The sequence below is a fragment of the Salmo salar genome, chromosome 20, assembly GCF_965601325.2.
Source record: "Salmo salar chromosome 20, fSalSal1, whole genome shotgun sequence".
Lineage (NCBI taxonomy): Eukaryota > Metazoa > Chordata > Actinopteri > Salmoniformes > Salmonidae > Salmo > Salmo salar.
In genome coordinates this window covers 73080831-73104465 of record NC_138310.1, presented here as the reverse complement: position 1 = coordinate 73104465, position 23635 = coordinate 73080831, and the positions used below count along the sequence as shown (strand labels likewise).

Genomic DNA, 23635 nt, shown 5'->3' with positions numbered 1-23635 from the left:
CACAAGAGTTATAGACTGAATAACAGGTCTGAATGGATATCTTTATTAAGCTTTCATTTCTTTCTTCACCGTGACAGAACAGAGTGCCACATGGAGACTAAAGTCAGTACTGTCAATATTATCAAGAGTTTCTCTTTAAAAATACAATTATTAAAGATATACAACAATGGTCGGAAAAACAAGATTATTTACGAGCAGTATGACAAAATGACAACAAAGAGGTTAAAGAGTAATAGAGAAGGTAAACTGTAGAATTCAGAGGAGGCTGGTGGGAGGAGCTATAGGAATGGCTGAAATGGCATAAATGAAACGGTTTTAAACACAAAGATAAGGAAACCACGTTTGACTCCGTTCCATCAATTCCATGAGCCGGTCCTCCTATAGCTCCTCCCACTAGTCTCCTCTGCTAGATACAGCTCCAGTTTGAGATCTTACTATTTTATACCTGTGTGAAAATGTGGATGGGGTTTAGTCAAATTACATGTATGACCACCATATGATGAAAAGAACCAGAGATTACAAATAACTGTAAAACTAATCATGTAAAAAGTATATAAATTCTTCTTCATGGGATCAACCCATCAAACAGACTTATACTTCATTACAAACCAACATACCTAGAGAATAGTATTGATCACAAATGTGGTGGGAACAATATGTGGAGGGAATCACAAATGTTAGCTTCTAAACGTTACTGGCTCTTGGTTACTCCTCATAATGGAATTCATCTAGTTGGGAGCAAAAATCACTGGGACTCCAGTTAACTGTCCCAGGTACCCTCTATATCCTCAGGTATCCTCTATAACCTCAGGTACCCTCTATAACCTCAGGTACCCTCTATAACCTCAGGTACCCTCTATAACCTCAGGTACCCTCTATAACCTCAGGTACCCTCTATAACGCAGAGGGTTAAGGTTAGGGTCATGTTTACAGAGCACCAGAGATTTCTTTTGATCTAACACAATTTAAAAAAAAGCTGAACTTGAGCCTTGATTGTACTGTAGTAAAAGTGTCCCCAAGAACACGGCACATCCCTGATGACTGTACTTTACATTTTAGTCATTTTGCAGACGCTCTCATCCAGAGCAACTAGGGTGAAGCGCCTTGCTAACGGGCACGTTGACAGATTTTTCACCTAGTCGGCTCGGGGATTCGAACCAGCGACCTTTCAGTTACTGGCCCAACGCTCTTAACCGCTAGGATACCTGTCGCTTCTGTGACCTCACCATGTCCCTCTGTGACATGAACACCCCTGTATCTCTGTGATGACATCATAAAGACATTTTTGTGACAACACCTCTCTGTGACATAAACATGTCTCCCAGAGATGTCATCATGTTTCTGACATGACATGGTAAGCATATCTGTGACAGATTTCTCGGTGACATCATCCTGTGTGAACTCACCACCGTCATCCTATACATGAAGTGTACATGACGTAAACAACCAGAAACACATTGCTACAAATATAAATATTATACACTAGGTGATCAAACCTGGAATGGGATTACATTTGAAAAAAATCACAACTCCCACGTCATGTTCAGTTTTACCTTAAGGCAAGTGTTAGTCTAACCTACCACAAATTAGCCAAATATTTACCAGTTTAAGGACGCCATGTAAATCGAGCCGTAATGAAGCAAATCCCCCAAAATGCAAACTTACAAAAACGTTTTTTTTTTTTTTTAAATGCACAGCACATCTGCTCTCTAAACCACATTTAGTGCATTTCAGTGCAGTGGAGAACCTTCTTGGGCTCTGGAAACAAAACAGAGCGGGAGAGTGACTGGGAAATAGAAGCAAGTCAATAGTGTTGAATGCTAAGTATTCATGGGTGACGGTTAAGTGAAAAATGCAGCTGTGCTACAGAGCAGTGTGTATGTGCGTACGTGTGAGAAGAGTTGTGAACAGTTTGAAGGTTCTAGAAGGCTTGGGGCGTCCCGCTCTCTTAAGGCCTTAGAGGAAATGCAAGCAGCTTCTAATTTTACCCACAAACCCACAGTGAGAAGAAACAGTGTAAAACATCAGCGTGCATGGGAACTAGTGCTACATTGACTTTTATACAGTACCATTTCAGTACCTAAGTGCCTGTCTAAATAGAGCAAAAGCCAAACAAAAACCTCTTGTTCAAAACCTTACACCGTTTTCATTATACGCAAAATAATTGTAACTTATCGCAAAGGCAATAGAGTATGGGGTCTTGGTTATCAGGACTAGAAGTGATATCCGTACAGAAAATTGACAAAAGATGTTTTAGGTGTGTCTGAGGTGAAGTTGGACAATGTCTGGGGGAGAACAGCTGTGCCTACGGCTCGGCAAGGGTTGTCATGCCGACGGCTCGAGCGTCAATCTGGCACATACAGCCATGCCGGCTAATGACTCTTCCATCTCCTCCTCCTGAGACAAACAAGTGAGTTTAAGGCCAACTAGTGAAGAGGGAACAAGAAAGAGAGAGGGGGAAAGAAAAGGACTAGCGAGAAAGAGAGAAACTGACCTCATGATCATTGCGGGACATACAGCGATAAGTACACTGCATCTCATACTGTACACACTATGCATATATAAAAGCAGTGTTGTAATGGTTAGTATTTGCAATATTTCAAATGTAGAAAGTTGAAGTCAGCAGCCAATAGGAGAGCCCTGTGTGTCTGTTGGGCAGGGCATTGTGGATGATGGGTGTTAGCAGTCCAATGTTACAGTGCAAGAGAAGTGTGACCCACTTTGTCAAAGAAACCTGACAGAAGTCTAACATACGTCAACACAAAACACCAACACTGCTCCTTCCACGCACGCACGCACGCTAGAACCTTGTGCTTGGAGCTCCACTGAACGGGTACACACTGGAAGTTAGACCTGAGACACATTTGAGACTTAACTTCTCTCGTACAAAACTGACACCAAATCAAGCGAAGGGTTACCAACACTAGTAAACACCCACTTACACAGCATACACGTATCTTCATCCAAACGTCCAGTGAGACGTGAGAGAACAGAAGCAGCCAGACAGAGAAGAGGAGCCAGAAGGATGAGACAGAGGAGTTGTCATTGCAACAGAGGTCCCAAGGACAGAGACACCTGTCAGTAGTGCAGAGGACAGAGTTTGGGGGCCGATCGGGGGCAGGGGTTAATCAACGTGGGGAAAAGCCTGTTGCTATGCTACAGCCAACCACTTGCGTCATGTCCCATATCTGTCGAAAGAAAGAGCCAATCAGAGAGTCAGTAAAGTCCGATGAAATACAGATGTATGAATATGGAAAGATGACATTACTACACAAAGAAAGTGGATACGCATGGATGCACGTCACAATGGTGAAATGTAAACAACCGACACCTTGTAATTTTTGGAGACAAGGCAGAGCTAATGTAGTTAGCAATCTTTCCTAACACTATTTTGCTAACTGGAAACTATTTTAGCTGGCTAGCTAATAATCTTGGCTAACTTTGGGGCGAAACAATTCACTTACTTACTGTTAACTAGCCACTGTAAATCTCTTTGCTAATAAAAGGCTATGCCGTCTCCAAAACTGCAATATGTCTCCATTAATGTTTACTTTATGACATTCTAGAACATTTTCACTTCCCAAGCATATTAAAAAAAATGTAATAGTATTGAGTTTAATCCCCATTGATCAGGGACTGTCCATCTGACCACCAGTCAGTGATCAGGGCTGATAGTATGTCTGACCTTGATGACACGGTCGCTGCCACAGGTCACCATCAGGCCTCTGGAAGGGTCCATGTCCATAAAGGCTATGTTGTGCTTCCCCTCATGGAACGTTGCTAACGCAGTGCGACTGGAAGACGAGACAAAGTGGTACGTGAGGACAACAAGTAGCAAGGAATGAGGGGGTGGGATGAAGAAGACAAAAGTAAAATCTAAGTCACACATTTTTATTATACTCCGTTACAGTATTATTATATTGACAGTACATTTGAGTCAATTAGCTGACACGGTTAACCAGAGCGACTTAGTTAAGATTGTTTTGGCATGTTTTTATTACTCACTCCTCGTCCTTGATGGTGTCGTAGCAGGTGTCACACACTCGCACCTGGAACTCAAAGCCCATCACAGGGTATGTAGTGCGCTTGGAACTACACTTCCCACACACCGCCTTGCCACACTTCCTGCAGTGGTGCTGAACCAGGAAACACATGAGGGTTAGCCAAGGGTCAAATAATAAAGACTGATCACTCCTAGTTCCTGTATTTCTATATGCCTGTATCTGTATTTCTACCACTACTATAGTCACAAGGATATTTGTGTTTCAGTAATGGCTACACAAGTGGCTGCCTGCCCTCTCACCTGCCGAAGCCCAATGGTTTTAGAGTACCACATCAGCATTAGCCAAGGCTCAAAGAATATGGACTGATCACTCCTAGTTCCTGTATTTCTACCATTACTATTATACAGTTACAAGGCAATTCTTACAACAGTAATGGCTATGTAGTATAGTCTCTATACAAGGCTCTGGACTACACCAGATGCTGCCTGCTCTCTCACCTGCCGAAGCCCAATGGTCTTTGAGTCCCACATCTGTTTGACGTTCCAGAAGAAAGGCTGCTCACATTTCTGACATGAGTCACTGTCCAACCACTGAGGAGCCTGTAGAGAGTCAAGCAGGAACACACACACACAGACAGAGAGAGAGACAGAGAGAGAGACAGAGACAGAGACAGAGACAGAGACAGAGACAGAGACAGAGACAGAGACAGAGAGAGAGAGAGAGAGAGTCAAGCAGGAACAGAGATGCTACTTTGTAGCGGTACTGAACTTTCAACACCAGAGGGCAGTAGGGAGTTGGTGATGCTGCGTAACCAAGGAGATTGGGAGTTCAGCAGCCTCTAAGGCAGAGGTGGGCAAACTACGGCATGTTTTTTGTTCTATTTTTTGGGGCTAGAAAGTTTGCCCACCCTTACTCTAAGGACAGTAGAAGGTGAAGAGAGGCATTGAGATGAATTCCTGGTTCCTGACATACTGTACTTACCTCTTCTCTGGGAGTGTCCATGTTCCACACTGTGACGCCCCCATCTGCAGAACAGGACACCAGCTGTCTAGTCAGCTGCAGGTAGCGCACCGCCTGCACTCGTTCACTGGAGACGGGGAAAGAGAGGAAGAGAGAGAAGGAATAACGTAGAGAATATTCAGAGTGATCTTCCAAAGAATCCCAGACAGCTGACTTGTTTAATGTATTAACATAATGACAGAAGTTCAGAGGAACTCCACTGACTTGGTCTGATAGCTACGCCATCTGAGTTCACAGAACATAACATACAACTAAAACAATACGTGGTGAACAGCTCCCTGTGACAGCTGGTGCTAACCTACAGACAGCTGGTGCTAACCTACAGACAGCTGGTGCTAACCTACAGACAGCTGGTGCTAACCTACAGACAGCTGGTGCTAACCTACAGACAGCTGGTGCTAACCTACAGAGCCCTGCTACTGATAAGCATATGCACTGGATGACACTCCCTCCCTCCCTCCCTCTTACTGGTGTCCCTGGAGCAGTAGTGTTCTTCCCTTGCGGCCCCCGATGTCCCACATGATGACACTGTGGTCAGACGCTCCTGAGAACAAAAGCCTCTGAACAGGATCCCACCAAAGAGCTCCAATACTACCTGAGAGAGGGGGGGGGGGGGGGGTGACAAAAGGATAATAGGAAGTAGGAAGTGAGAAAGGGGGGTGAGAACAGGAAGTTATGACACAACAGACTGGTGGTTGGTATGGGAACTGCTTGGTATGGGAACTGCTTGGCAGCCAACAGCAAGGTGCTACAGAGGGTACATTCACTGGGGCCAAGCTCCCTGCCATCCAGGACCTCTATACCAGGAGGTGTCAGTGGGAGGCCATAATAAAATTGTCAGACTCCAGCCGCCCAAGTCATACTGTTCTCTCTGCTACTGCACAGCAAGCGGTACCTATGCACCAAGTCTGGAACCAACGGGACCCTGAACATCCCAGCCTCTACCTCCAAGCCATAAGACTGCTAAACAGTTACTCCAGGTAGCTATTGGTTATCTGCAGTTACCCTTTCTTCACTCTTTTGACTCATCACATACGCTACTGCTATGTAAAGGATAATCAACGTGGTGTTCAATGTTCAATGGAAAATAATCAACGACGTGGAATGTGTGTTCCACGACGCGCTAGCAGAGTAGAACTTACCTTATTTACCGATGAACACATAGAACATGTCAAAATGAACTATAGCCATTGAATTCTACTGTGCGTTATAGGGAAATAATGCATGCTCTAGAATGCCCTTAAAGCCAATCCGAAATGAGTATTCAACAATGCCATGGTATGTTTATTATAAACTGGGTGGTTTGAGCCTGAATGCTGATTGGCTGAGATCCATGGTATATCAGACCGTATACCACAGGTATGATAAAACATTTATTTTTACTGTCTAATTACGTTGGTAACCAGTACATAATAGCATTAAGGCACCTCGTGGGTTTGTGGTATATGGCCAATATACAACGGCTAAGGCCTGTATACAGGCACTCCGCAGTGCGTCATGCATAAGAACAGCCTTAAGCTGTGGTATATTGTTCATATACCACACCACCTCGGGACTTATTGCTTAATTATCTACAGTGAGGGAAAAAAGTATTTGATCCCCTGCTGATTTTGTACGTTTGCCCACTGACCAAAAAAATATCAGTCTATAATTTTAATGGTAGGTTTATTTGAACAGTGAGAGACAGAATAACAACAACAAAAATTCCAGAAAAACGCATGTCAAAAATGTTATAAAATGATTTGCATTTTAATGAGGGAAATAAGTATTTGGCCCCTCTGCAAAACATGACTTAGTACTTGGTGGCAAAACCCTTGTTGGCAATCACAGAGGTCAGACGTTTCTTGTAGTTGGCCACCAGGTTTGCACACATCTCAGGAGGGATTTTGTCCCACTCCTCTTTGCAGATCTACTCCAAGTCATTAAGGTTTCGAGGCTGACGTTTGGCAACTCGAACCTTCAGCTCCCTCCACAGATTTTCTATGGGATTAAGGTCTGGAGACTGGCTAGGCCACTCCAGGACCTTAATGTGCTTCTTCTTGAGCCACTCCTTTGTTGCCTTGGCCGTGTGTTTTGGGTCATTTGTCATGCTGGAATAACCATTCACGACCCATTTTCAATGCCCTGGCTGAGGGAAGGAGGTTCTCACCCAACATTTGACGGTACATGGCCCCATCCATCGTCCCTTTGATGCGGTGAAGTTGTCCTGTCCCCTTAGCAGAAAAACACCCCCAAAGCATAATGTTTCAACCTCCATGTTTGACGGTGGGGATGGTGTTCTTGGGGTCATAGGCAGCATTCCTCCTCCTCCAAACACAGCGAGTTGAGTTGATGCCAAAGAGCTCCATTTTGGTCTCATCTGACCACAACACTTTCACCAAGTTGTCCTCTGAATCATTCAGATGTTCATTGGCAAACTTCAGACGGGCATGTATATGTGCTTTCTTGAGCAGGGGGACCTTGCTGGCGCTGCAGGATTTCAGTCCTTCATGGCATAGTGTGTTACTAATTGTTTTCTTGGTGACTATGGTCCCAGCTGCCTTGAGATCATTGACAAGATCCTCCCGTGTAGTTCTGGGCTGATTCCTCACCATTCTCATGATCATTGCAACTCCACGAGGTGAAATCTTGCATGGAGCCCCAGGCCGAGGGAGATTGACAGTTATTTTGTGTTTCTTCCATTTGCGAATAGTCGCACCAACTGTTGTCACCTTCTCACCAAGCTGCTTGGCGATGGTCTTGTAGCCCATTCCAATCTTGTCCCTGACATCCTTGGAGAGCTCTTTGGTCTTGGCCATGGTAGAGAGTTTGGAATCTGATTGACTGATTGCTTCTGTGGACAGGTGTCTTTTATACAGGTAACAAGCTGAGATTAGGAGCACTCCCTTTAAGAGTGTGCTCCTAATCTCAGCTCGTTACCTGTATAAAAGACACCTGGGAGCCAGAAATCTTTCTGATTGAGAGGGGGTCAAATACTTATTTCCCTCATTAAAATGCAAATCAATTTATAACATTTTTCACATGCGTTTTTCTGGATTTTGTTGTTGTTATTCTGTCTCTCACTGTTCAAATAAACCTACCATTAAAATTATAGACTTTCTTTGTCAGTGGGCAAACGTACAAAATCAGCAGGGGATCAAATACTTTTTCCCCCTCACTGTATCCTGTTGCCTTGTCACTTTATTATTATTATTATTATTATTATTTAATTCAAAATATTCAAAATATTCACAAAAATCAAAGCTTTATAGTAAAATAATTGAAAAAAATATCATAAAATGGCACCCCTTCATTCAATACTTTGTGCAACCTCCCTTTGCCAAGATAACTCTGAGTCTTCTCCTATAATAATGCATAATGAGGTTGGAGAACACACGGCAAGGGATCGCAGAACATTCCTCCATACAGAATATGTCCAGATCCCGAGGTCCACGCTTGTAGACTCTCCTCTTCAGCTCATCCCACGGGTGTTCTATGGGGTTTAGGTCAGGGGACTGGGATGGCCATGGCAAAACCTTGATTCTGTGGTCAGTGAACCATTTTTGTGTTTATTTTGAGGTGTGCTTTGGATCATAGTCCTGCTGGAAGTTCCAACCACAGCCCAGTTTAAGCTTCCTAGCAGAGGCAGTGAGGTTTTGATTTAATATATCTTCTGGTACTTGGAGTCCATGATACCATGTATCGTAACAAGTTGTCCAGGGCCTTTGGAAGAAAAACAGCTCCACAAAGATCCACCACCATACTTCACAGTGGGGATGAGGTACTACGCCAAACCCACCTCTGGTGTTTGTTTCCAAAAAGCTCTATTTTGGTCTAATCTGACAATATAACCCAGTCCCATTGAAAGTTCCAGTAATGTTTGGCAAATTGTAGGCACTTGAGTTTGTTGTTTGATGACAGCAAAGGCTTTTTTAAGCAACCCCCCCCCCCCCCCTAAACAACTTGTGGTTATGTAGGTGGCATCTGATCGTAGTTTTGGAGACTTTTTGACCCCAACACCCAACTTAACATCTGCAATTCTCTAGCTGTGATCCTTGGAGATTTTTTGGCCACTCTAGCCATCCTCCTCACTGTGCGTGGGGTCAATATAGACATGTCCTCTTCCAGGCCGATTGTTAACATCTCCTGTTGCTTTAAACTTCTTAAATTATTGCCCTGATACTGGAAATGGGCATTTTCAACCGTTGAGCTATTTTCTTATAGCCACTTCCTGATTTGTGCAGCTCAACATCATTTTGTCGCACATCATTACTGTATTCTCGGGTCTTTCCCATAGTGATGAATGACTATGGGATCTTAGCCTGTGTGACACCTCATATTTATACCCCAGGAAAACAGGAAGTCATGACTTACCACTTAAGTGTTCCTAATCCCTCAGGTGAACTTAAAAACGTAAAATATGAATGGGAATATACTTCAGTTCGATTTTACACAAGAATTTCTAGGGGTGCCAATAAATATCATTTTATTACAATTAAAAGGTTTGATTTTTGTGAATATTTTGAATGAAAGACCAAGAGGATAAATGGCAGACATTTTTTTCACAGTCCGTTTCGCTCATATTTACCAAGGGTGCCAATATTAGTGGAGGGCACTGTGTGACCAAAAGTATGTGGACATCTGCTCGTCAAACATCTCATTCGAAAATCATGGGCATTAATATGGAGTTGGTCCCCCCTTTGCTGCTATAACAGCCTCCACTCTTCTGGGAAGGCTTTCCACTAGATGTTGGAACATTGCTGAGGGGACTGGCTTCCATCCAGCCACAAGAGCATTAGTGAGGTTGGGCAATGATTTGGGCAATTAAGTCAAGTTCATCCACCATTTCTGTATGGACCTTGCTTTGTGCACAGGGGCATTGTCATGCTGAAACAGGAAAGGGCCTTCCCAAACGGTTGCAAGAATCATCTAGAACAGGGCTGCCCAACCCTCTTCCTGGAGATCTACTGTCCTGTAGCTTTTCAGTCCAACCCTAATTTAGCATATCTGATTCAGCTAGTTAAGGTCTTGTTGAGCAGATAATTAGTAGAATCAGGTGTGTTAAATTAGGGTTGGACTGAAAACCAACAGGACAGTAGTTCTCCAGGAAGAGAGTGTTAGGCAGCCCTGATCTAGAATGTCACCGATGCTGTAGCATTAAGGATTTCCCTTCACTGGAACTATCCCAAAACATTAAAAACAGCCCCAGACCATTATTCCTCCACCAAACTTTACAGTTGGCACTATGCATTGAGGCAGGTAGCGTTCTCCTGGCATCCGCCAAACCCAGATTCATCCATCGGAATGCCAGATGATAAACGTAATTCATCACTCCAAAGAACGCATTTCCACTGCTCCAGAGTCCAATGGCGGTGAACTTTACACCACTCGGCACTGCGCATTGTGATCTTAGGATTGTGTGCGGCTGCTCGGCCATGAAAACCCATTTCATGAAGCTCCTGACAAACAGTTATTGTGCTGACGTTGCTTCCAGAGACAGTTCTGAACTCGGTAGTGAGTGTTGCAACCGAGGACAGATGATTTTTACGTGCTACGCGCTTCAGCACTTGGCGGTCCTGTTCTGTGAGCATGTGTGGCCTATCACTTCGCGGCTGAGCTGTTGCTGCTCATAGACGTTTCCACTTCACAATAACAGCACTTACAGTTGACCGGGGAAGCTCTAGCAGGGCCGAAATTTCACAAACTGACTTGGAAAGGTGGTATCCTATGACGGCGCCACATTGAAAGTCACTGACATCTTCAGTAAGGCCATTCTACTGCCAGTGTTTGTCTACGGAGATTGCATGGCTGTGTGCTGGATTTTATACACCTGTCAGCAACGGGTGTGGCTGAAATAGCCAAATCCACTAATATGAAGGGGTGTCCACATACACAATACATACAAAAGTATCGACCTCAATTACCTCGTACTCCCGCACATCGGCTCGGTACCCCGTGTATAAACCCAAGTTATCTTTTACTCGTTGTGTATTTATTCCTTATATTATTATTTCTCTTTTTTCTCTCTGTATTGTTGGGAAGGGCCCATCGGTAAGCATTTCACTGTTAGTCTATACTTGTTGTTCACAATGCACGTGACACATAAAATTGTACTGGATTTTAGAAGGTTGGGGTGAATCACAGGGAAATGATTAAAGAAACCACAGGCAACCAGAGTGAGAGAAAATCACAGCACTGCAAAACTGTTACCACACTGCATGACGATACAGTATAGCGCCATACAATCTGCTACCAACATTTCCTCTTTTTAAAATGATTGCCAGTTGGCATTTGAGCAGTTTGCGGTGTCCGTTTCCAAATTGTGCATAGGCAGATGTACAGAATACGTGTGTCCATGTGTGTGTAGCAGAGGAGGCTGCTGAGGGGAGGACGGCTCAGAATAATGGCTGGAACAGAGCGAGTGGAATGGCATCAAACACCTGGAAACCATGTGTTTGATACCAATCCACTAATTCCGCTCCAGTCAGTCCTCCCCAATTAAGGTGCCACCAACCTCCTGTGATGTGTATGTTACCTTCGTGGCCCTTCAGTGTGGTGACGGTGGAGTAGGTCTGTCTCTCCAGTTTCAGCAGGGTGATCTGTCCTGAGTGGTCCCCTATAAAGGCATGCTGGGTGTCATTGTCATACCTAGACACGGAGTCAAGGAAGATACAGAGGAAGGGCACATAGGACAGACAGGAAGTGACCTTTGACCCAAGAAGTAATTCTTAAGCATATAAACATCACAATGCAAACTGACACCTGTCCAGCTCTCTCACACACACAGAGAGAAGGATACTGTAGACAGGAGGCCCAGGAGCCGAAGTAGTGGCGTCCCAGCATACTGCCGCTCTGGGTGCACATCCAGCTCACACTCTTGTCATGTCCGGTGCTCACCACCCACTCGCTCTCCAGAGAAAACACCATGTCTGACACACGGTTCTGATGGGCTGGACACACACACAAATGGGTTAAATACATACACGCACAAATGTTTTAGTCATTCTACATTCAACTTTCTGCAAAAGGTTTGAGCGAGTTAAATTACTATAAACCATTTAATGGAGCTTTTCTGTTCTGGGGTCATTTTCTCTGCTGAAAGAGAACTGCTGGAAACTTCCACAGTGACATCTGTTTTTTTGGCATCTAATGCTGAAAACTCAAGTTTCCAAAAGCAGGGATTTTCCAGTGATGAGAGTAAGGTCCAGGCTGTTAGTCACAGATATCATATTCACTGAGCCTGGGGGAAGGGGACTGTAATAACCTAATAATAATCAGCCAATATCTGGTGGTGGATCATCAAGCAATGATTGCTTGGACAATGATTACTTTCTCCTCTTACACTGTGGGTCTGGGTCTGTGTGTGTATGCATGTGTTCTAGGCAGCAATGACATCAGCCTCTATTTCCTGTTTGAGTCCACAGAGGGACATTTGCCCAGAAGCATGCTGTGTAGGGACCAGATGATTTCTTATGGGACTGGGCGAGGATGCAGAACACAGCCCAGTAGACAAGACACACACACATCTAATACACACTAAAGAGGAATGATCACTGAAATAGCAGATCATTATAGCATTACTGATACACAATACTCCATTACTGAACACTAGAGATCATGTCTAACATCACCAAAGCTTCTTAGTAGTCATTTGCTTTGTAAAGGCAGTAAACCCCCTCTCAGATCTCACCAGGATAGGTCTTCACATGGTTCATCTTGTTGAAATCTTCAGACAGAAGGAATTCCTGTTAGGACCACCAAACAATAATAAAAATCTGCTACCAGTCCCACTCTTATTCCATGTAACGTCATACTTGTAGCTGGATTCTCATTCAAAGCAGGGAAACATTGGAAAAAGGGTCAGTGTGAACAAGAATGGTATGTTATGAGTCCAGTCAAACACAGCCAGACAAGAGTTTAAGCATGAGGTCATCTTTAAGGCTTTAGCTCACTCACCACAATGGCCCCGTTGTCCTGCCCTATGAAGATGCGCCTGCTGTCATGGTGGTACGACATACAGGAGCACGGCGCTAGTACAGAGAAGAAAAATATGCAGCGAAAAACAATTGTGTATGGCCAATGTTTTGATTCAGTAGTATACGCTTCAGCTATTTTTAGCATCTACTGGATGTGTCAACTAAGGCCTACTTCTAAATCGGTTGTGGTACTTACAGGAGACCGTGTGGTAGATGCTGGGCCAGTACTGTCCACTGTCTCTCTTCAGCCATACCCGGATAGTTCTGGACATAGGACACAGGAAATGTCATATTCAAACTTCAAGTGCCCTCTTGGTAACTTGGACTACTTGGGAGGAAAAGGTCTGTATAAAAACATCAGTTCATCTATTGCAACACAATTTTATAACGCCATGAAATTCTCAAGCCACAAGATCATTGTGACCCGTGACACAAAAGGAGAGTACAGTGCCATTACAACAGTCCAGTCATGAGACATATAATAAAGAATACTGAACCAACATCTCATTATTTGATTCTCCCTTCCTCAAAAACCTTCCTTATCTCTTCAACCATGAGAAAGCTAATCCTATTGTTGACAGGGAAAGGTGTTGCTCCAGAGCTTTCAATTGTCTCTATACCTTGCTCAGGATATTGCTCCTCAATGTACAATTGACCAAGCATGACCGCCACATTTTTATTTCACCTTTATTTAACCAGGTAGGCTAGTTGAGAACAAGTTCTCATTTACAAATGCGACCTGGCCAAGATAAAGCAAAGCAGTGCGACACAAACACAGAGTTACACATGGAGTAAACAAGCGTACAGTCAATAACACAATAGAAGAAAAACAAGTCTATATACAGTGTGTGCAAATGGCATGAGGAGGTAAGGCAGTAAATAGGCCATAGTAGCGAAGTAATTACAATTTAGCAAATTAACACTGGAGTGATAGATGAGCAGATGGTGATGTGCAAGTAGAAATACTGGTGTGCAAAAGAGCAGAAAAGTAAATAAAAACAACGTGGGGATGAGGTAGGTAGATTGGGTGGGCTATTTATAGATGGGCTATGTACAGCTGCAGCAATCGGTTAGCTGCTCAGATAGCTGATGCTTAAAGTTAGTGAGGGAAATATAGGTCTCCAGCTTCAGCGATTTTCGCAATTCGTTCCAGTCAATGGCAGCAGAGAACTGGAAGGAAAGGCGGCCAAAGGAGGTGTTGGCTTTGGGGATGACCAGTGAGATATACCTGCTGGAGCGCGTGCTACAGGTGGGTGTTGTTATCGTGACCAGTGAGCTGAGATAAGGCGGAGCTTTACCTAGCATAGACTTATAGATGACCTGGAGCCAGTGGGTCTGGCGACGAATATGTAGCGAGGGCCAGCCGACTAGAGTGTACAGGTTGCAGTGGTGGGTGGTATAAGGGGCTTTGGTAACAAAACGGATAGCACTGTGATAGACTGCCTCCAGTTTGCTGAGTAGAGTATTGGAAGCTATTTTGTAAATGACTTCGCCGAAGTGGAGGATCGGTAGGAAAGTCAGTTTTATGAGGGTATGTTTGGAGGCGTGAGTGAAGGAGGCTTTGTTGCGAAATAGGAAGCCGATTCTAGATTTAATTTTGGATTGGAGATGTGTAAATATGAGTCTGGAAGGAGAGTTTACAGTCTAGCCAGACACCTAGGTATTTGTAGTTGTCCACATATTCTAAGTCAGAACCGTCCAGAGTAGTGATGCTAATTGTGCAGGCAGCGAATGGTTGAAAAGCATGCATTTGGTTTTACTAGCGTTTAAGAGCAGGTAGAGGCCACGGAAGGAGTGTTGAATGGCATTGAAGCTCGTTTGGGGGTTAGTTAACACAGTGTCCAAAGAAGGGCCAGATGTGTACAGAATGGTGTCATCTGCGTAGAGGTGGATCAGAGAATCACCAGCAGCTAGAGCGACATCGCTAATATACAGAGAAAAGTCGTCCTGAGAATTGAACCCTGTGCTACCCCCATAGAGACTGCCAGAGGTCCGGACAACAGGCCCTCCGATTTGACCCACTGAACTGTCTGAGATGTAGTTGGTGAACCAGACGGGGCATTTGAGAAACCAAGGCTGTTGAGTCTGCCGATAAGAATACGGTGATTGACAGAGTCGAAAGCCTTGGCCAGGTCGATGAAGACGGCTGCACAGTACTGTCTTTTATCAATGGCGGATATGATATCGTTTAGTACCTTGAGCGTGGCAGAGGTGCACCCGTAACCAGCTCGAAAACCAGATTGCACAGCGGAGAAGGTACGGTGGGATTCGAAATGGTCAGTGATCTGTTTATTAACATTAATTTGCTCTGATCTAGGCCTGGTGCCCTAAAGTTGACCAGAAGAGGATGGCATCCGCTCTAGAGAGAAGTGACCATGCTACTCGCTCTTACTCACCATTTATGTATTACTTTTTGCAGGAAGGTGTTTAGGCTTACATCTCTCTTTTGTGTCTAAATAGTGTGGTTATAGGTCAGGGGGTGACAAAATGACTAAACAAAACCATTTTCAACTGCAATTGGGGTTGGAGGTGGCAGTAACACTTGTCAATTGATTCACAGTGCATACCACTAATTTAATGGTGACCGTTGGGTATGTAGTAGTAATATTTTTGACGGTATAATCGTATCGTTTTGACAATATCACAATATTATTTATGTGCTAGTTTGCTGTACCAAAACTCCAGTATTGTTCCTTCATAGCTTGTTCTACCTCTTTTTAAAATAGGGAGCCCATTGGTTTTCAGCACTTATTTCCCTGACTGATCAAAACTAATTTTCTCATTGCTCTCCTCGTCCCTCTGCAGCAGACATATGGCAAGCAATATGTTTGGAACCTCGAATCGCAATAAAATCAAAGTATCTAATCGCAATACATATCGTAACCTACGAATCGTGCTAATATCGTATTGTGAGGTCTCTGGCAATCCCCAGCCTGAGTATGTAGTGCAGATAACAGGTAGCCAAATGTACACCAACTCGCACAAAAATCAGGATTACGCAGTTAGCTAGCTAACGTTACACACATCAATGTTATGCCCTGAGGATATGCATTCCATACCCATTAGCTAGCTAACTTTCTAAATCAATAAAGAAACACTATTTGCTATAGCTAACACCTACGAAAGCTGTAAACTGTTTAGGCAGTAGCCTCTTGGAGCGAAGTTGATTCGTCCCGCAACAAGCCATTGTTTACAGCAATAATGTATATAAACCCTGGATTGCTGATGCTATGTATTGGCCAAAGAGAGGCTTTAAAGCCATTGATCAGCTATATTGGCACTCCCCAGAAGGAGCATGCCTCCATTGGAATGAATGGAATTCTATAGTATTTCATTTTAAATGTTTTGAAAAAAATGACATGTATTTAAGTAATTTTTGACTTCTTCAAGACTGTTGGAAACATATACACACAGTACCAGTCAAAAGTTTGGAAACACCTACTCATTCAAGGGGTTCTATATTTTTACTAATTTTCTACATTGTAGAATAATAGTGAAGACATCAAAACTATGAAATAACACATATGGAATCATGTAGTAACCAAAAAAAGGGTTAAACAAATCAAAATATATATTTTTAAAGTAGCCACCATTTGCCTGAGAGCTTTGCACACTCTTGGCATTCTCTCAACCAGCTTCATGAGGTAGTCACGTGGAATGCATTTCAATTAACCTGTTGGGGATAGGGGGCAGTATTTGCACGGCCGGATAAAAAACGTACCCGATTTAATCTGGTTACTACTCCTGCCCAGTAACTAGAATATGCATATGCATAATTGGCTTTGGATAGAAAACACCCTAAAGTTTCTAAAACTGTTTGAATGGTGTCTGTGAGTATAACAGAACTCATATGGCAGGCAAAAACCTGAAAAGATTCCTTACAGGAAGTGGCCTGTCTGACAAGTTCTTGTTCTTCTTGGCTCTGTTTATTGAAAACTGAGGATCTTTGCTGTAACGTGACACTTCCTACGGCTCCCATAGGCTCTCAGAACCCGGGAAAAAGCTGAATGATGTAATTCCAGCCTCTGGCTGAAAAACAGCGCGTTTGGATAGTGGCCTGTCAGAGTACCATCAGACTGAGGCTCGTGCACGAGTCGACCCCATGTTTTATTTTCTTTCGTCTTTGAACGTAAACACGCTTTCCCGGTCGGAATATTATCGCTTTTTTACGAGAAAAATGGCATAAAAATGTATTTTAAACAGCGGTTGACATGCTTCGAAGTACGGTAATGGAATATTTTGACATTTTTTGTCACGAAATGCGTCGTGCGCGTCACCCTTCTTTACCATTCGGATAGTATCTTGAACGCACGAACAAAACAGAGGATATTTGAACATAACTATGGATTATTTTGAACCAAACCAACATTTGTTATTGAAGTAGAAGTCCTGGGAGTGCATTCTGACGAAGAACAGCAAAGGTAATAACATTTTTCTTATAGTAAATCTGACTTTGGTCAGGGCTAAACTTGGTGGGTGTCTAAATAGCTAGCCCTGTGATGCCGGGCTATCTACTCAGAATATTGCAAAATGTGCTTTCACCGAAAAGCTATTTTAAAATCGGACATAGCGAGTGCATAGCGAGTGCATAGAGGAGTTCTGTATCTATAATTCTTTCAATAATTTATGTTTTTTGTGAACGTTTATCGTGAGTAATTTAGTAAATTCACCGGAAGTTTGCGGGGGGTATGCTAGTTCTGAACGTCACATGCTAATGTAAAAAGCAGTTTTTTTATATAAATATGAACTTGATTGAACAAAACATGCATGTATTGTATAACATAATGTCCTAGGGTTGTCATCTGATGAAGATCATCAAAGGTTAGTGCTGCATTTAGCTGTGGTTTGGGTTTATGTGACATTATATGCTAGCTTGAAAAATGGGTGTCTGATTATTTCTGTCTGGGTACTCTGCTGACATAATCTAATGTTTTGCTTTCATTGTAAAGCCTTTTTGAAATCGGACAGTGTGGTTAGATTAACGAGAGTCTTGTCTTTAAAATGGTGTAAAATAGTCATATGTTTGAGAAATTGAAGTAATAGCATTTCTAAGGTATTTGAATAACGCGCCACGGGATTCAACTGGCTGTTGAGTAGGTGGGACGATTTCGTCCCGCCGACCCTAGAGAGGTTAACAGGTTGCCTTGTTAAAAGCTACTTTGTGGAATTTCTTTCCTTCTTAATGCGTTCGAGCCAATCAGATGTGTTGTGACAAGGTAGGGGTGGTATACAGAAGATAGCCCTATTTGGTAAAAGACCAAGTCCATATTATGGCAAGAACAGCTCAAATAAGCAAAGAGAAACGACAGTCCGTCATTACTTTAAGACAAGAAGGTCAGTTAATCCGGAAAATGTCAGGATCTTTGAAAGTTTCTTCAAGTGCAGTCGCAAAATCATGAAGTGCTGATGAAGAAACCGGCTCTCATGAGGAACGCCACAGGAAAGGAAGTCCCAGAGTTACTTCTGCTTCAGAGAATAAGTTCATTAGAGCTGAATGAGTAGGTGTGTCCAAACTTTTGACTAGTACTAATGCACACACATTTTATTGTTTCATTTTTTGTTGTCGTTTCTCTGTCATACTACCAGCCACCTAGCATTTTTATGAATTTGGCTTTAGCTAGCCCTGATAGGTTCCCAATCTCCCAACCTCATAACCAGCTACAAATCAGTCATTTCAGGCTATCAATCAAGTTAGAGTAGCTAGCTTGTCTAACTATCTTTAGCTGGCAAGGTTGGTAGACTTTAGAAAAGCCAGCAATTACTAAATGTACTGAATAAGACTCCCATCGCTTTCAATCTTTTAGCAAAGATGCATATTTAGACGGGGGTATTAGCCACCCTCTGGACCACCACCCACCCATCCTCACATACTTTGTGCCCCCTCCGTTTTTGGGGTGCATGACGTGGGGACAGTAACATTATTATTATCTAAAAATTATACTTTAAAAAATAACTGTGTTTTGCTCACATAACACAATTGAAAAAAAAATGCATTAAAAGGTATCTGTAATAGAATAAAAGTGGCAAAAACAAAGGTAGCCTTAACAAAATGCATTTTGTATAGCTTCCAAAATATTTTTTTACAACGGTGGGGGAGTGCCAAGATGGATCACGGTGGCTTCAGAACAGTCATCTAGTGTAAACATAAATAATTGGTTTACAGGCTATTTAGGCAGAGGACAGCGAGCTGTTTGGTCAGTTTGATGATAACCTAGCCACGGAAACGTGGTGATGTCCTCAAATTATGTAGACAAGTGGTCTAAGGCACTGCATCACAGTGCTAGCTGTGCCACCAGAGATTCTGGGTTCGAGCTCAGGCTCTGTCGCAGCCGGCTGCGACCGAGAGGCCCATGGGGCGGCGCACAATTGGCCCAGCGTCGTCCAGGTTAGGGAGTGTTTGGCCGGCAGGGATGTCCTTGTCTCATCGCGCACTAGCGACTCCTGTGGCGGGCCGGGCGCAGTGCACGCTGACCAGGTCGCTAGGTGTACGGTGTTTCCTCCAACACATTGGTGCGGCTGGCTTCCGGGTTGGATGTGCGCTGTGTCAAGAAGCAGTGCGGCTTGGTTGGGTTGTGTTTCAGAGAACACATGGCTCTCGACCTTCGCCTCTCCTGAGTCCGTTACGGGAGTTGCAGCGATGAGACAAGACAGTAACTACTACCAATTTGATACCACAAAATTGGGGAGAAAAAGGGGGGGTAAAACAATTAAAATAAAAAAATTATGCAGACAACACCACGCACATTTACATAGAGAAATCCTAAACGTCCCTTGTCTGTCACGAATGTTGAATAAAATTATATTTAAATTTACTCTGCCAATTGTCCATGGTGTTGGTCCCTCAATTGATCGAAATTTTAGACAGAATATCCACCTGAATGTATTATTAAACAGACTTGAAAAACACGGGTCTATGTGTGTGGTAATCAATGTGTTTTGCTCATGACAGAAGGCACACGCACAAGACGGAAGTAAACGCATGTAAACCGTGCATACTAACCAAAATATTGCACATAGAATTAGAATACTAAAATGGACATTAACCTAATTACGATGGTCCAAATGTCAATCATGGTTTGCCAGTGCAGTGATAAGAAATGTGTAAAACAATGAAATGTTAGAATTGATCTGCACTGTATCACAGCTAGCAGTGGATCTGGGCCGATTTCGGCTGAGAGTCGGGGCACTCGGCTGAGAGTCAAACTCGGCCGACGTCATGTGGCCCGAGTTTGGGCCGACCTCAGCAGCATTACTTATGGCTAGGATGCGGGGATTGAGCTGGAGCCGATTCCGGTGTGAGTTATCTGGCCCAAATGTATTACTTGGGGCTCAGGCCTATTGTGGCTACTCTCAGGCAGATGATTACATGGGCTGCTTTATACAATTAACATTTCATTATTTATTTATCCATATTTTCTCATTGTTCCTGTGATATTTTTTTATTTTTTAAATAACATTTAAATGTAATTCTTTACGAGTCCTGTTTAAGTAGTATTTTGATACTTTGTGCAAGTCAATTGATAAGAATTAAAACCGTTGTGGTTGGGGCCTCCTGAGAGGCGCAGCGGTCTAAGACACTGCATCACAGTGAAAACTGCGATGCTACAGATGTGGTTCGATACCTGTCTGTGTCACAGCCGGCCGCAACCGGGAGACCCATGAGGTGACGCACAATTGGCTCAGCGTCGTCCGGGTTAGGGGAGGGTTTGGCCAGCCGGGATGTCCTTGTCCCATCGTGCCGTAGCGACTCCTGTGGCAGGCCAGGTGCATGCACGCTGACACGTCACCAGGTGTTTCCTCTGACACATTGATGCAGTTGGCTTCTGGGTTAAGCGTGCATTGTGTCAAGAAGCAGTGCGGCTTGGCGGGGGTTCTTTTTCGGTGGACGCACGGCTCTCGACCGTCGCCTCTCCCGAGGCCGTACAGGAGTTGCAGCAGTGTGACTAGACAATTTGATATGATGAAAAGGGGGTAAAAAATAAATACAATACTAAAAAAAATGTTTGGATGGGTATAATTTGTATGTATAAAATGTATAATATTTAAAATGACTAAATCAAGTAATTTTGTATTCATTTATTTAAAATGACATTGGGCCGCTTCTGGGGGGATTCCAGTAAGATGCCGGAAATGGCCCAATGTACTTGAGCCGATTCTGGGCAGTCATTCATTTTGATTCCGGGCCAAGTCCAATACCCGATTCCGGGCCGATTCGATCAGATCGCTTCTGGGGCGATTCCTCATTGCTAGCTGGGATGTGTGTTAGCTAGCTAGCCAGTTTTAGAGGATTGATTCCATTCAAACAATGCAGTCCAACCACAGCCACAAACTGTTTCAAATCAGTTGATGATAGGACTTAGACAAGTTGTAAATGCAACAAGTACTGACTGATATTGTATCATAATATCACTCACAGCATTCCACGAAAAATACATCTGAGAAATGTATGGTCTGTTTACATGTATTTTTGAGGCTATTTATACTGAAATGTGTATAAAAGATGTATAAACTGCATTTATAATTATGACAATATTTTAGGTTGACAAAAATTCCATTACACAATTTCTGATACATCACGCCTCACTTATATCTCAGCTGCCATTCATTCCAATTAGACTGGTTTTTGGATTTCTCCCCGAGGAAGATGGCTTCCATTTTCGCCCCATTAATGGAACTTTGACCGTTTATGACATAGCTAGCAGATAGAACAATGAGCCAGATATTTCACCAGATGTATAAATGTGAAGCATCCGGTTGGCGTTTCCACTCACTACCAAATATGGTGATGGAGGAAGCCCAGTGGCGGACAGTGGGAAAAGATGGAACGAGACGAATTTTGGCCTAGCTGTGTTTTGTAGACTTTACCCTTTGCCAAAGGGTAAAGTCTAAAAAATGCATTGTTTAGATTGTTTAGAGTGCTAGCTAACACACATCCCAGCTAGTTATTACATACGCGCACTTCAGAGTAGGCATTCCCTGACGGAAATATGCTAATAAAGGCTAAAACGGGCCAATAGGATTTCATTAGCTCGTGCTTGGCTCTGCCCAGCTCCTTGGTTGTTCTGTCCACTATGATTCATTTGCTCCCATTGGAAAGACAGGATCTGGTCAATCGTGGGTTAGTTATACAAATCTTTGTAGCTAGCCCCTCTAGTAATTTAATAGGATCTCTATGGTCTTGCAGGTGTTAGAAATCTCAACGTCAAAAAGTTGACAAAACAATACTTTCCTGTGGATATTTCGTCAAATATTTCGAGCAGCTGAAGGACCAACATCGCGGACAATCGGCAGAGGAAGTTCAAATAATTTTATTCAACATTCCTGCTTGTAGAGAACCATTTCCAGAATGAAACACTATCATGATGTTCCAGACGGTGTATTTAGAAATTCACCGTCTGGTCCCCAGGCAAATGATAACCTAGTAAGTAGGCTAACAAGCTAGCCAGCTAATGTTGTCTGGATAACAGTTAGCGTGCTAGCTAATGGGGCGTCAGGCAACCTACCTGTCCTCGCTAACAGTGATCACTCCGTCCTCTTTCGGTATCAAAACTGCAGCATTGACCGCGTCAGAGTGTCCTTCGATCTTATTTAGAAGAACTGGTCTTGCGCTTTGAGGCCTCGAATGAATCTCTGCCGCCATGGCTATGTTTTCTTTTTCTCCCAACTCGACAATCAGCTGACAGCTAAGAGGTTGAGTAGGATTAACGTAATCTCTAGAATAGCAGCGCAAATCCCTTATTTTCTTCTTCTACTATAATATTATGGCGGTCCGTAAACAAACGTTAGAGGTAAATACAGCTTACTACTGTACTGGCGTGTGTAGTCAATCACAGTTTACAGACTAAATGAATAAAGAAACAAACAATAAGAGAAACTACATTCTATCTAATCCTGTACAACCCTGCACATTAATCTTTCCCTCTTTTCCACATACAGGTACTTACAACAATGCATCAACACATGCTTGCTTCACTGTTTCATCAACCATGCACTCCATACACCATTCGCATGCTTTCCAACCAGATATGATGACAAGCTACCACCTACTGTGCGGTATTGTGTGGTCGATCACGTTACATTTTGTTATACGAAAACAAAAAGGGAAAAATTGCACCACCAACTAGCCCTACATCTATATACCACTATTACATACCACCAACTAACCCTACATCTATATACCACTATTACATACCACCAACTAGCCCTACATCTATATACCACTATTACATACCACCAACTAGCCCTACATCTATATACCACTATTACATACCACCAACTAGCCCTACATCTATATGCCACTATTACATACCACCAACTAACCCTACATCTATATACCACTATTACATACCACCAACTAACCCTACATCTATATACCACTATTACATACCACCAACTAACCCTACATCTATATACCACTATTACATACCACCAACTAGCCCTACATCTATATACCACTATTACATACCACCAACTAACCCTACATCTATATACCACTATTACATACCACCAACTAGCCCTACATCTATATACCACTATTACATACCACCAACTAACCCTACATCTATATACCACTATTACATACCACCAACTAGCCCTACATCTATATACCACTATTACATACCACCAACTAACCCTACATCTATATACCACTATTAC

At 43.1% G+C, this 23635-nt stretch overlaps 1 protein-coding gene across 1 annotated transcript; it reads right to left on the bottom strand.

Moving 5' to 3' along the window:
- Window positions 1-20: 20 nt before the first annotated feature.
- On the bottom strand, window positions 21-22705 carry LOC106580689 (WD repeat and FYVE domain-containing protein 1). The gene is made up of 12 exons (XM_014162021.3): window positions 22483-22705; window positions 13176-13243; window positions 12960-13033; window positions 12694-12748; window positions 11803-11953; window positions 11539-11651; window positions 5493-5619; window positions 4986-5091; window positions 4502-4603; window positions 4006-4136; window positions 3686-3794; window positions 21-3188 (listed from the first exon to the last, which is right to left on the bottom strand). The coding sequence occupies exons 1-12, from the start codon at window positions 22617-22619 to the stop codon at window positions 3129-3131; spliced, it is 1233 nt and encodes a 410-aa protein (XP_014017496.1). The 5' UTR covers window positions 22620-22705; the 3' UTR covers window positions 21-3128.
- Between the last annotated feature and the right edge of the window lie 930 nt (window positions 22706-23635).

Excerpts from the sequence above, each read along its gene's own strand:
- LOC106580689 (XM_014162021.3), bottom strand. The coding sequence starts at position 22,619 with ATGGCGGCAGAGATTCATTCGAGGCCTCAAAGCGCAAGACCAGTTCTT. Across the intron at positions 12,749-12,959 it reads AGGACAACGGGGCCATTGTG|GAATTCCTTCTGTCTGAAGA; the intron begins GTGAGTGAGCTA and ends TGGTCCTAACAG. Across the intron at positions 4,604-4,985 it reads TGGACACTCCCAGAGAAGAG|GCTCCTCAGTGGTTGGACAG; the intron begins GTAAGTACAGTA and ends GACTCTCTACAG.